Here is a 14,214-nt window from a genome sequence, read left to right as displayed (position 1 = left end):
CGTGATGGCCAGTCCGCATAGTCTACAACCAATTCTCTGAATTATCGTCGTGAGCACACGTGGGCGTCACTGAAAGTCGCTTAATATCGAACCGACGCACAGTGGTAAAAAATTGACAGAATTCTAACCTCGCGGCGATTTAGATGGTATGGCCAAAAATTTCACCTACAAATTACCTATATTTCATGTTAGAAGTGCGAAAAATATAAAATTTGCTAAGATTGAAATTTGCGCCAATACACAAGTCATGAGTCTCGAATACCCACGAACTTAAAAATGGAATGAAATTAGACCCATGCGGCAATTTAGATGGTATGGCCATAAAAGTTTATTTATAAAATATATGACATTTAAAAGTGATTATAAAAAAGTTTATGGCCGTACCATCTAAATTACTAGGTGACTTCAATTTTTTCCATTTTTGTTTGTGGGCCCTCGAGACTCATGGCTTGTGTGTTGGGGAAAATTTCAGCCTAGACAGATTTCATATTTTCCGCACTTCTAGCATAAAATATAGGTCATTTGTAGGTAATTTCAAAAACTTTTATGACCGAACCATCTAAATTGCAGCGTGGTTCGAATTCTGTCCATTGTTGAACACTGTGCGACGCCTCTCTGATTCTTTTGTCGCTATGTGCACACAGGGTTAAGGGAAAATCGAGAACTGCAGACGAAGTTCCGCAGAATCGCGTGCACACGTCTCTGCGAATCCAAAGAGCTACACAGAAAAACACTCAGTTAACGTGTCCGGCTGCTGATGTGCGCATACAGAGCAATCAAAACCGCCACTGCACTAAACATGCGGGCCGACGAAGCCGTGTGCGCACGGCTTCGCCATGACCGAATGTTTCCATAAGTACACAAACACTACCGACCGACATCGCACCGTAACATTGTAACCACGCCGTTCAACCGTACCATTGTAAAACGAATTGTAAGGGCGAAATCATATCTTTAATAGTTTAAATATAGTATTATGTTTACTGAACATAACATACAGAGTTATTAATCATACTTTCCCCTTCCAAATCCTGGTTCCCGACTAAAAAACTCAGCGACAGGGGACGCGAGACCGTTACACATTATAAAATGTATTAGTCAAGTTAGTTATAAAAAATGAGATATTATCTTACCCATGAATTTTACGGCTTGAGCCATTTTCATTATTAACTTTCTCCTTAAAATGCTCCTGATCCTGAAATATGAAGCTTGAATATATTAAGCAATTAAATTGTTATGAAATAAAACTTTATGTCTTTATATAGTAAGGTAAAGCAAATAAAAATCAAATTGCTATTATAAAATGGTGCTTAGTATAAAACAGCAGCATTTCGTGGAATCAAAATCATCGCCCCGGTGCAACAATTACTAATTGTAATTGAATTGTTATGGTTGTTGTAGCGTGTGCAATTGCATTTTATATTTAGGCGTTGAAATTTGTAATCGAATAATGTAAATGTATACTCGGGTTAAATGTATAGGCGCACATCGGCACCAGCCGTGTGTAAGATTAGCGAATCAAAAGACTGATTATCACGAAACGAGTACGGAGATGCAAACAAGCTCGGCTATAAAACGTTCGAGACAAAGCCAAAAGAGATTCTGTGAATATGAACTTCGATATGAGGCAGACAAAGCCTGTCGCACGACACTCGCGATAGCCGCGAATATTCTTAGCGCCGCGCGCACTTCGTCAATCTGATTTTAAGCATAAATTTATTGTAATAAGTTTTAAATATGATGTAAAGCGACGCCAGAGATTCGGGGGGAATCGACGTAGGAAATGCACGCTTCGAGCCATCGCCGGAAATATGCCGTGCTGTGCCGGGAAAACCCGAGGTTTTTCCGTGATCCGGGAAATTTACCGTTGCAAGACAGACCGTGCCGTGCCAGGAGAACGTATGGTTCTCAACTGTCTCGCGAGGGTGGTTTCCCGGACGAAGAATCTCTGGTTATTGAAATCAGGAAATATGGATTTATATATAATTGTTTTCGTCAATTAAATTTGTGATTTCAACAAACTCCGTTTTTTCCTCGAACCCCAGCATTGTCCTTAACAGTTGTTTTTATTTATTCGAGCACTCTAGATGGTTCAAATCACTAATTCGTGGCAGATGTTGATCGTACTATTCTATGCGTTTTCACGTAGCGGTATAAATTAAAGTTGGTCAGCTGCTCTTGCTAACGCTGAAGATTCCATTCGATGGACCTTAGGCTCAATCTCTCATTGCGTTCTGGCATAGTTTCCAATGGTTCGCCAGTGTTCCAAGACAAGAGTTGGATTTCGCATACTCCCTAGGTGTTTGGAAAGATTTAGCACATTTTGGCACGCTGCACGAAGTGATGTTTAACAAAGGGCGCTGCGTGGATCGGCTCCGGATTTTTAAAGCCTTAATGCCGATGCAAGCAGTTGTAAAGTTAAGATGGTTAAGATAGCGTGTAAGTTACAGTCATTCGCGCGAGAGGAGTGCTGACGCAGGTCAAAGCACTCGCCCTGATTTTCGGAGCAAGATGGATTGATACTCACGAGTAGTTGCGCAGTAGTACTCATTCAGTTTTCGTGTATACTGCCTGTGTACATACGATTGCATTCGCATAGGCGGTATATACAATGTCTTTCTTACATGGTATGCTTTTATAGTTGAAATGAACGCCGCAGATTACATATTGCTTTGATCCTCTATTATATTAAAATGTGTCTGGTCGTTAGTAGTCTCCAGCTATAAGTCCGCTTCACCCCCAAAACTACCCCTCCTAAGGAGTTGGGTGAGACCGGAAATTGACCTAAAGTAGACCGGAAGTAGACCGGAAGTCGACCGAAAGTAGACCAGGAGTGAACCGAAAATAACCGGCAATGAACCGAAAATAACCGGCAATGAACCGAAAATACCGAAAATGAACAGGAAGCGACCAGAATGAGGTATATTTGCTGAACTACTCCTAAGGGGTGAATCGGAAATTAATCGATAGTAAACCGACAGGAAGTGAAACAAATTGACGTATTATTATTATATTGTATTATATATTATATTGTATTCTGTATTATTATTATATCGTCATAATTTTGTTTATTAGCTTCTATTTCCATTTCCAGTGCTACCATTCAAATAATAGCACATTTAAAAATAATTTATATTTGCGTTTCGTCTTAGGTCTGTTCTTTAGACTCATCGGGGAGGCATAAGAAACGTAAATTTTTCTTTATTTGAGGAGACTACACCATTGAAATTAATATAATATATTTATACGTATCTTTCTATGTTATATAGTTGTTTCTGTGATGGGTAAGTCTCAGCCCCTCCTACTTCTTCCTTCCCACTCCTCATACCTTTCCTCAAAATAACCAAGAATCTTTTAAAAAATCAGGTTATTTTATGAGTCCCAAGGAGCCTTCCCCCTCCTCTCCCTTCTCATCCCCTCCTCCTACCCCTCCTCATAATTATTTATTTCCTTTCTTATATGATAAAGTGTTTGATATTCTAATGCGGTGCAATTATAATATAAAAAAAATGAAATGAAGATTATGATGTTTGTATACATCCTAAAACCAAGAACATTAAAAATGAAAAAACTCATACTTATTTAAAAAAATTATCTTATCATGTCGATCCAATAGTTTTTTCACTTATGTTTTTATCAGGAGATTGAGATTGGAGTATTGGTTATAATAAAATACCAGATTCTACTAATAATGAAAAACTCACTATATCACAATATTATTCATATACAATGCTTTTTACATGCGATGATTATGATTGAGAATAAAAGAATGAAATTTTTCAAAATAATCAGAATCAATTACGTATAGAATGTTATCATGCTAAATCAAGCGCTGCAAATATTTCGAAAAATTTTGAAAATAAGGAAAAGTTCTGTAATCTTTTTATATTACCGGCAACATATATTGGTAGCCCACGATATATGAACAACATTACCAAGATGCAATGGCAATCATAAGTAATAAAAGTAGACCAGATTTATTTATTACAGATACATGCAATCCAAAATGAAAAGAGCTGCAAATAAGGTATTGAAAAATTTTCCAATAAGAACAACTCCAAATGATATACCTAATATTACAGTCAGATTGTTTTACGCAAAACTAAAAAGTATTATTAAAGATATAACAAAAAATAAAATTTTTGCTTACGTATACACAATTGAGTTTTAAAAAAGATAGCAGTATCATCTGCATACGAAATTATAGCCTCAGGGGGGATCTCCCTCAAGACATTAATTATGTACAGGATAAAAAGTAGCGATCCCAAGACCGTTCCTTGTAGAACGCCTGTGTTAACCACAGAGCTATAGCTTTGAATACCGTCTATTTTGACTACTTGGTATCTGTCACTCAAATAGCTGGAAAGGAGATCCAACGCTTGGCCCCTAATTCCAATGCAATAAAGTATGCTATGGTCAACAGTATCGAAAGCTTTCGCCAGGTCAAGGAAAGTTATAATCGTAGGCTTGCTCTTATCAACATTATTATATAGTGCATTAGTCATTCGACGTAGTGCACAATCTCACTCATTCAGGTGTTAAAGCCACCGTCAAGCTCATGACATCAACTACATGTGGCCGTCCATCAAGGCCGACTGTTGGACATGGGCGCAAGCCTGCACCCAGTGCTAACAGTCAAAGACCTTCCGATACGTTACGTCACCAATCGGAGATTTCACGCCACCACCTGCGAGATTCTAGCACATGCACATCGACATCATCATTCTGCCACCATCTGAAGGTCAGAAATACTGTCTCACGAGCGTGGATCGTTATACGCGCTGGCCAGAAGCTTTTCCGATACCAGACCAGGTAGTGGAGACATTCGCTCGTGCTTTCTACGCCGGCTGGATCTGCTGCTTTAGCATATCGCGGCGCGTCATCACTGTTCAAGGTCAGCAATTCGAGTCATACCTTTTTTAATAGCTTAGCCGATTAACCAGTACTACTCACCTGCGAATGGTCGCTTATCATCTGCAAACAAACGGCACGGTGAATAACTTCACCGCTATCCAATGCTAACAAGAAGTGGACGCAGATTCTGCCCGCCGGGTCCTAGGCATATGGGCAGCGAGGAAGGACGATCTCACTGCTACCTCAGCAGAACTCGTTTACGGTAAACCTCTGCGTTTACCTAAAGAGTTTCTCGCCTCCAACGTACGCTAGAACGAAGATCCGGCGTTTCTTATCAGGCAGCTGCGAGAATACTTGCAACAGCTAAGACCAGCAGCCGTCACGCGACATGGCACAGCGAAAACTTTCGTTTTCAAGGACCTGGCAACATCGGAGCATTTTTTATATACGTCATGACGCTGTAAAAAAACTCGCTCCAGATGCCATACTATAGACCGTATCAAGTCGTTAGCCGCAGCGACAAAACATTTATTGTCAACGTGCACGGCAAAGAGACGACGGTTTCCATTGACAGGCTAAAAGCTGCCTATACCTTGGAGGAAGGCAACTTAAGTCATTAACAGCTTTCAATGACACCAACACCGCCACTACCATCCACCATGCCGACCGAGCAGACATCGACACTACCAGCATCCGACCAGAACGCGTAGTCGGGGATAAACGTAGAGATACAAGGTCGATATAATGGCAGAGATATTGATTAAGATAAAGATGAACAATAGGGATATATCCCTATAGTATGACATAAAATCTGTAAGACAGAAACTAAGTTAGAGTTGAAAATTAAGAATACAGATAAAAATAAAGTAAGAGTCCAACCTCAGATTTAGATTCAAATTAATCAAATATAATGAGACGGCCCCGAGATAAGAGAGCGATAATCGGTAAGTCAGCGACAACCGATCAGTTACCGACATCGGTCGGTTACCAGACGAGCGGCTGCCAAGTAGTTACAGCATCAAACAGATGGCGGGCGCGCATAAAGCATTGCGTAGAGGGTCTGACCCAGGTATAAAAGGAGCTACGCAAGCAGCAGCGAGTCACTTCTTCTCTAGTCGTCTCACTGGCTCTTACTCCAGAACGCACTTGGCATACTATACGACTTAACCAAGTACACCGGACTACCTATGCATTTAGTATGTGTGTGATGCACGCACGAAGTATGCCCGGGGATGTCAGCCCCTCCTTTTTGTATCAAACTAAGAGAAGGTTAATATAATAAATGATTCAATGAGTATACCTTGTAAAATCTCTACCGTTCCTCTCCATACTCGGGGTAACCTCTAGTAACAAAGGGCAGTAGAATCCTGTAATAAACTAGGGGAGCCCTCTAACTAACCGGCTTATTACACGGAGGCACCCTAATACACCTTGGCTATTGGCCGGGCTGCACGATTCCTTGAGAGTCAAGTGTGCAGACTGTAGGGGAATATTCCAATCTCGTTGATGGTCCCGTAGGCACACTACGCATCACCCTTATCACGGCTACGTTGCTCTCGGAAAGTGCGATATTTCATCTTTACATTGAAATATTGCAATATGAGTGCATCAAAGAAAAAACCGCTGCCAATTCATTGGCACGTAGCTTCCTCCAACTAAATTTATAGGTCTAATAAATAAAATATTGTTTTAATATATCTATATATCTGCTTGATAATGTATGAGGCGGTTTTTGATACATAATTTAATATAAGTTTAGGATGGTTCATTGACCAAAAGTTTGCAAACGCCTCTGTTTTTTTATTACAGAATACGAACACTGTCGTTAATTTTTTTTTCACAGAAATTCACGTTTACATGTGTTCCTAACCAACCTAACCATTAAAACAACAGGCTGTTTATTAGATAGGTCGCTCGCGCAATTTTTGAGAAAACGATTTTTACATTTTAGCTCTTAAGTTGAGAACCGCTTGACGCAATCGTTTAAAATTTTAGCAGCAGATAGCTTTTTTTATGGTGAATCAACAAATAAAATTTTGAAGCATTTGACTACATTGTTTTAGAGATATAGGAATTGATAAATTTAAAAAAAAATTGAAACCTTGTTATCTTACGAACCATAGGGGTTTGAAAGCTGTGCAATGAACTTAGCCAAAACACATAAAATATCTACTTTTTCCCGAAATCTCAAGTGCTATAAGACCTTTTTGCGTCCGTAATCGAGGCAGAAGATATTTTTTGTTTTCTAATTTATGTAAAAAGAAAAAATGTTTATCTGAGGAATATTTTGTTGTTTTTTTGTAGAATTTAACCCAGGCTGGACCCCTTAACAAACTAACATTAAATGTAAGTAAAACTGTTTATATAACATTCGGAAATTATTGTAATAGTGTTCCCTAGACAATTGATATTAAGATAAATGATGAAAAGATTAAAAGAGTGACAGAAACTAAGTACCTTGAATTATTTTTTGACTCAAATATGAGGGAGAGAGAGAGAGAGAGAGAGAGAGAGAGAGAGAGAGAGAGAGAGAGAGAGAGAGAGAGAGAGAGAGAAATTAGATTAGATTAATTAGTTTTATTTTGCGTACATAATATTGTACGATTGTAAGTTTACAGCATTACAAAGTAAGAAAAGAAATAACAGTAGATTGAGGTATGTTTAGAGTATGTATAGTGTGAGAGTGTGGCGATAGTGAAGGTGGAATGAGTGAGAAAGTAGGTGTGTGCGTGTGCGTGAAGTATGTACGAGTTATGTGTTTTCGAGTTGAAAAAAGTCTTCCTTAGCAAGTTTTCTGAAAGTGACGGTGGATGAAGTGTTTCTGATGTGTGATGGCAGGTTATTCCATAAGTATGAAGCGCTGATATGGAACGAGTTCCTCAGCGTCTCCGTCGCGAAAGCAGGAATTTCCAGAGGTGTCACCTCGACCCTCACAGGCCAGAGTGTGACGCGGAAGTCAAAAGAGGCCAGTACGTATGATGGTATAACCGAGTTAAACATTTTACGGAGGAAACAAGCTGTGAAGTACTTCTTGCGTCCGGCAGTGGTTAGCCACTGCAGCTCCCGCTTGTACGGGGAGATGTGCTCATCTCTCCTTACACCATAGATGTACCGAATTCCTGTATTCACGAGCCTCTGTATTTTTAAGTCGAGTTCCTGCGTCAGGTCACAGTATACAAGAGAACAGTAGTCGATGATCGGAAATAGGAGCGCTTGCACAAGATGCTTGCGCAACCTGAGATTGGTACTCTTTCTGAAAAAGTAGAGCCTGTACATTAGCGAGTGAGCACGCTTACACACTTGTGTAACGTGCTCCTTCCACGTAATTTTAGAGTCAAGCACTCATCTCAGATTACGCACAGAAGATTCAAAGCTGACCTGGACACCCCCGATATTAAAGAAAGTGTTAGCTGTTAAGGGAAGTGAATTTACGTAGTAAGAGGAGCCCAGGACAATTGCTTTGGTTTTATTAACATTGAGTTTAAGCCTGTTTTGCGCAGCCCAGCCCATTATCCTCTCAGCATTAGCACTCATCCTGTTTGATAAAGAATCGAGCTCCTCGAGGTGGCATTGACTGAAAATTTACAAGTCATCCGCATAGATACGATGGGAAACATCGGAATCAAGGCAGAAACCGATGTCGTTGATGTACAATGCTAACAGCAAGGGACCTAAGACGGAGCCCTGCGGGACGCCGATGTTAAGACGCCGCGGAGAGGAACGTTCGCTATTGTCACCAACGACGGCCTGCTCTCTCCTAGTGAGATAGGAGGCAAACCAGCGGATGACCTGCTTAGAGAAGCCGAAGGTGGATAGCTTTCTCAGGAGCCGGACGTGACATACAGTGTCAAACGCCTTGCTAAAGTCAAAGAGAAGGAGAAGTGTCACTTTCTCTTTGTTTATTCCGACCCTGACATCATCAGTTAGCTTAATTAGGCCAGAGTGAGTGCTGTGGCCAGTGCGGAAGCCTGTTTGAAAGTTGTCTAGTAAGAGCCTTGATTCAAGGTATTGTGAGACTTGCCTGTGCACCAGACACTCCAGGGCCTTGGAGAGAAAGCAGAGAAGTGAAATCGGACGATAGTCAGTCAGGGGTGTTGGTGAACTTTGATGGGTGCACGCACAAGCGACAATTTCCAGGCAGATGGAAAACAGGGTTCGCTCAGAGACAGGTTGAAAATATGAAATAGCAGGGGAGCGAGAACTGGCAATGCTTTTGAGATGACAACCTGAGGGATTCCGTCGCTTCCCCTGGCCTGAGTGTCGAAGTGCGATACTGCGGCCAACACATCCGATTCCGTTATGGTGCTGAACTCGAAATGAAATTTCAAGTTTCTCCAGCTCTCTCCAGATCTCGGCAAGAGAGGCAGAGAGGGAGAGAGAGAGAGAGAGAGAAAGAGAGAGAGAGAGAGAGAGAGAGAGAGAGAGAGAGAGAGAGAGAGAGAGAGAGAGAGAAGGACGGAGAGTAAAGTATTGTAGCGTGATGAAATTAATTGTGACTGAAGACCGAAATAAAGAGAGAGAGAGAGTTAACTGTATTTGAATCTACTCATTTTTCGACATTCCCGAATATTCCGATTCGGCTTGATCTAGCGGTCCCCCCTCTGAGAACCAGGCCGGGATCGGGCCGGGCCGGGCAGTTGGTTTTTTTTTATGGTGAATCACCAAATAAAATTTGGAAGCATTTAACTACATTGTTTTAGAGATATAAGGAATCACAAAATTTTCAAAAAAAAATTGAAACCTTGATATCTTAAGAACCATAGGGGTTTGAAAGCTGCGAAATAAACTTAGCCAAAACACATGAAATATTTACTTTTTTCCAAAATCTTAAGTGCAATAAGGCCTTTTTACGTCCGTAATCAAGGCACAAAAAAATCATTTTTTCAGTTTTTGATTTATTACTGAAAAAACAAGTAGTGAAATCACTTGAAATTTAAATGGGATATAGTTTGACACGTGACCCATAGACATGATTCTTTTCGTGAGGTTATGATGTTTAGTTTCAGAGATATGAATTTAAAGAAAAATCACCTTTTTCATTTTATCTGCCGAACAAAGCGGTCGTTCCCGAGGATCAAACGAGGAAAAGTAGGTATTTTTATTCTCTTTCAAATGAATTATAGCTGAATTGTTTGTAAAAATGGGATGATTAAAAAAAACGCAAAATAGTGTTTTGAAAAATTAAATATGACTATGAAAAAAAAAATAATTGAGAAAATAAAAAATAACTGTCTTTCCCAAATTCAAAATTCAAAAATAGATATGCACGTCAAATTTTATTGATATTGACGGAGTAGTTCCAGAAATTTTCTAAAAACACTTGTTTTGAACTTGTAACACACCAAAAAGTATTTTCTAGAAGTTTTGACGGAACTCAAAATTTTACTATTACAAAGCTTCCTCAAGGAGAAAGCAAACGTATCCGGCAGAAGCTCTAGGACAGAAAATCACGAACATCAATAGACACAGGATGACTCACAGAGATATCAATTACCTAGGCTCCAACAAAGCAATTTTTTATTTTTACGGAGGTATAAGAGGAACGCAAAATTTTACCAACTCAATGTACTCCATCAAACATCAGCCACCTCACATAGACATTGTGGTAATAGATGACATCGTGTTCACGTCCGACTGTAGATGCGATACATCATATCAACACAAACAAATGTTTTCTCACTACAGAGTCACTTATGCTGTACTTACATGTCCTGCTAGACTCAACAAATACAAAAGGATAGGTTTTGCTAGAGACAAACGCAACTATAGACACGTTCACAACAACAAGATCTATGCTTGTAAGGTTGTGGTAAATAAACAAAATAGTTAAGTTAAACTTACACAAAATCAGATAACATAGTAATATAGAATATAAAACGTGCAATATACTCTAATCTATAGTTAAGGGTTATTCATAATCAGTTAAATATAAAATACAAAAAATTTAATTACTAAAAGTTAAACAATTGTTAAAATATACTGTTTCAAATTAGGCAGAATAGATAGATTATATAACTATAAGTGTTAAAAATTTCATATTATATTCATGTTAAAATTGCGCGTTAGGAAATTCAAATAAACCCTAACCGCGCAAGCTAAGTGTGAATGATTGGATGAATGATTATGGTAGTAGTTTTTGGTCTAAAGTCGGATTGGGAGATATACTATCAGGAATGAATGATATTTAGTTTTAGTTTAGTTTTTAGTTCCTTGTTGTATCCGGATCTGCGTACAGGAAATATTATTTTCCTCTGCAGGATGCAATTCTAATTGACACAAATTTCAACACTGTAGAATCTGCTATTGTTGTATAAGTTTATGTAAATAATGTAAATTTGTGTAACTCTTGATTAAATAAATAAATATATTAATAGTACAACTAATCAGCTTTTAATATTTTTAATAAGTTAATATTTATGGAACCTTCAGATAATGCTGATGCTAATCGAAATGAACATTCTGTATTGAATGAAAATAAAGCTAGAAGAAAACCTATATCTAAAAAAAAATTAACTTTTAAAAAAGTAAAAGGTTAGGCGAGTTTGATATATTCCGCAACGAAATTACAGATAGAAAAGAACTGAAATCAATCAAACAAAGTCATGTTTATTATATTTAATCGTAATAACTCTCAAGATAATTACTACGTAACTTGCCATGCCCGTTTTTTAGACTATTGAAAATTGGATACGACTAAGAGCAATTTTGAATAGGGTTAAAATCGTCTGAAATGAGAAAATCCGAAAAAATACTGAAAATTCTCGTTTCAAAGACATTTTTGAAGAATTTCATCCTATTTCAAATAACTCGCATTTTTTATAGCGACGGTCATTTTTGAGTTTTTATTTTTTTAAATTCAAGATCTCGGGCTAAGCTGTTCAGTAATGCTGGAAAAAATGATGTTCGCTCGGCCAGGTGAGAAATTACCCGAGGCGCAATAAAGACTATTTTTCGATAATTAGTAATTGGTCCATTACTTTTTGTTAGCATAGGGTTTGCGGAGGTAGCACCTGTGTTACATATTATATGTCCAAGCGCATGTAAAAAACTTAATCTAGTCAGTGTACCATCAAAATTGCAAGAGCCGGATTTTTCGACCGCGAGGTGCTTGACTTCTAGTAGAATGACTCTTATGCAAAGGCAATAAAAAATAAGTTATTCTGATTTTTTTCCAGAATTTTTCACGCGTATTTTATGCCTTGTAAAGTCGTATTAAAAATCGCACAGTGCTGCCAATACAACATTAGAGAAAACAAAATCGCGTTTATGATACGACGTTTCCGAAGACTCTGCCACGATACGACGTTCTCGGAGTCGCCGACACGAAACGACGTTTCTGAAGACGCCGACACGATACGACGTTCTCGAAGTTACCGACACGATACGAGCTTATTCCTCTCAGCCATCGATATACAGGGTGAGTCACTTTAATCTTTAATCTCAATTATCTCGTGGCAAAGCATGCCAGCGAAAAAAGTTTCGGGTAAAAGTTTTAGGATTTTCCCCTGGCTATTTTTTCAAATAGAAACCCCTACTTTTGGCACCAGAAATGGAAAGAGCGGGAAATTTTACGTTCGAACATGTGATTTTAGAAACAAACCATCTTTTGTGCGGAAATTACCTTTGACATCAGCCGAACCCAGGATGCACCATCCAGGAGGTTGTCAAAAGGATTTAGCATCCCATTTTTTGTTTTATTTTTTTTGTATTTTTTTTATTTGTTTTTTTTTGTTTTTCCCTTTTTGTTATTTTTTTGGTATTTTTATGGAATGTTAACTGGAGTTAACCATTGATTAATTGTTCGAAATTACCGCCGTTTTGTTGGATGCAAAGATCAAGTCGAGCTCTGAATTGTCTTATGGTTCTAAGTAGAACATCTCGAGGGATTGCTGCACAAGCTGTACGAATGCGTTCGTTCATATTATCTCGCGTTGTTGGCCGTTGAGCATAAACAACATTCTTAAGATATCCCCATAAGTAAAAATCGGGAGGGGTTAAGTCAGGTGAACGAGGGGGCCAGGCAACTGGGCCACCTCGCCCAATCCACCTGCCATTGTAGCGGGTGTTTAAATAATCACGAACAATGCGTGCATAATGTGGTGGTGCTCCATCTAATTGGATCCACATTCTTAGCCTTGTGGCTAGGTCTACATTTTCTAGTAATTCAGGTAAAATGTCTCGAAGTAATCTCAAAAAGTTTACCCCATTCACGTTCTCTTCAAAGAAATAAGGACCAATCAAATAGCCATTGATGATTCCACACCAGACCATAACACTCCAGCGGTGTTGATTGTCTACGGGCCTGAACCAATGAGGATTTTCATCTGACCAATAATGGCAATTATGTCTATTCAATTCTCCAGTGTTTCTGAATGTTGATTCATCTGAAGAAAGAACGTGCCTGAAAAAGTCTTGATCTTGTTGAATCATTCGTATTGCCCATCGACAAAAACGTACTTGCTAAATTATATCATTTGGAGTTAACTGTTGTGTTAATGTTATGTGATAAGGATGATATCTTCTCGCTCTCAATATTCGGGATGCTGTTGATTGAGGTATACCTATTTCTCTTTCTATTTGTCGAGTACTAATGTGAGGATCAAGATGAATAATCGCTAGAATGGTAATAACACGAGGATCGTTTTCGTCGTATTCATGATGACGGCGTTGACGAACAAAAGCTCCATTTCGAGCTCTCTGAGTTAAGGTTTGAATAGTAACATTACTTGGGTGTCTCCTATTGGGATAGCGTTCAGCATAAAGTCTGGCAGCTGCTGCATAATTATTTCGACTTTCTCCCAAAATCATGATCATATCAACGATTTCGTTGGGACCATAATCAGCCATGATCAAAATCAAAATAATTTGTTACAGACCAGTAAACAGGCAAACAGATTTTTTTCAACAATAAGTATCGATTTACAAGAAGTAAAAAACACGATTAAGCTTTTCTGCACTAATTTGCTATCTACATAACTGTTAAGAGTAGTTCACTCTCAAAAATTGACACTAATACAAAATAATGGAATGACTTTGAAAATTTTTGAAAACTGAAAAAATTACGAAAATTTTAGAAAATATTGAAAATTTCTGGAAATATTGAAAATTTTTTCATTTTTGAACGCATGTCACTCTCTTTTCATTTATGGGGCTAAAAGTAGGGGTTTCCATTTCAAAAAATCAACTTGACCTTGAAATTCCCTTGAAGATCCTGTTTAACGACAGGGCCAAGATGACCATTCGTCAGCCGGGGAGAAAACTGAAAACTTTTGTGGGTAACATTTTCTCCTTGAATGCATTCGAGTTCAGCTAACCAGTTGTACTGTTATCGGCATGACCAATGACCTTGACCATTGAATT

At 38.6% G+C, this 14,214-nt stretch overlaps 1 protein-coding gene across 14 annotated transcripts in view; it reads right to left on the bottom strand.

Annotated features, from left to right (window-relative positions):
- Rbm39 (RNA binding motif protein 39) overlaps nucleotides 1–14,214 on the bottom strand; it is a 243,187-nt gene that overhangs the window by 175,161 nt on the left and 53,812 nt on the right. For all 14 annotated transcript variants that reach the window (XM_031926988.2, XM_032601834.1, NM_001142492.1 and 11 more), the window contains 1 exon segment: nucleotides 1,134–1,195. In XM_031926988.2, the coding sequence (XP_031782848.1) occupies nucleotides 1,134–1,195 (62 nt within the window).

The sequence above is a fragment of the Nasonia vitripennis genome, assembly GCF_009193385.2.
Source record: "Nasonia vitripennis strain AsymCx chromosome 3 unlocalized genomic scaffold, Nvit_psr_1.1 chr3_random0008, whole genome shotgun sequence".
Taxonomy (NCBI): domain Eukaryota; kingdom Metazoa; phylum Arthropoda; class Insecta; order Hymenoptera; family Pteromalidae; genus Nasonia; species Nasonia vitripennis.
The sequence above is the reverse complement of the archived record's forward strand: the minus strand, read 5'-3'. Positions and strand labels throughout refer to the sequence as shown.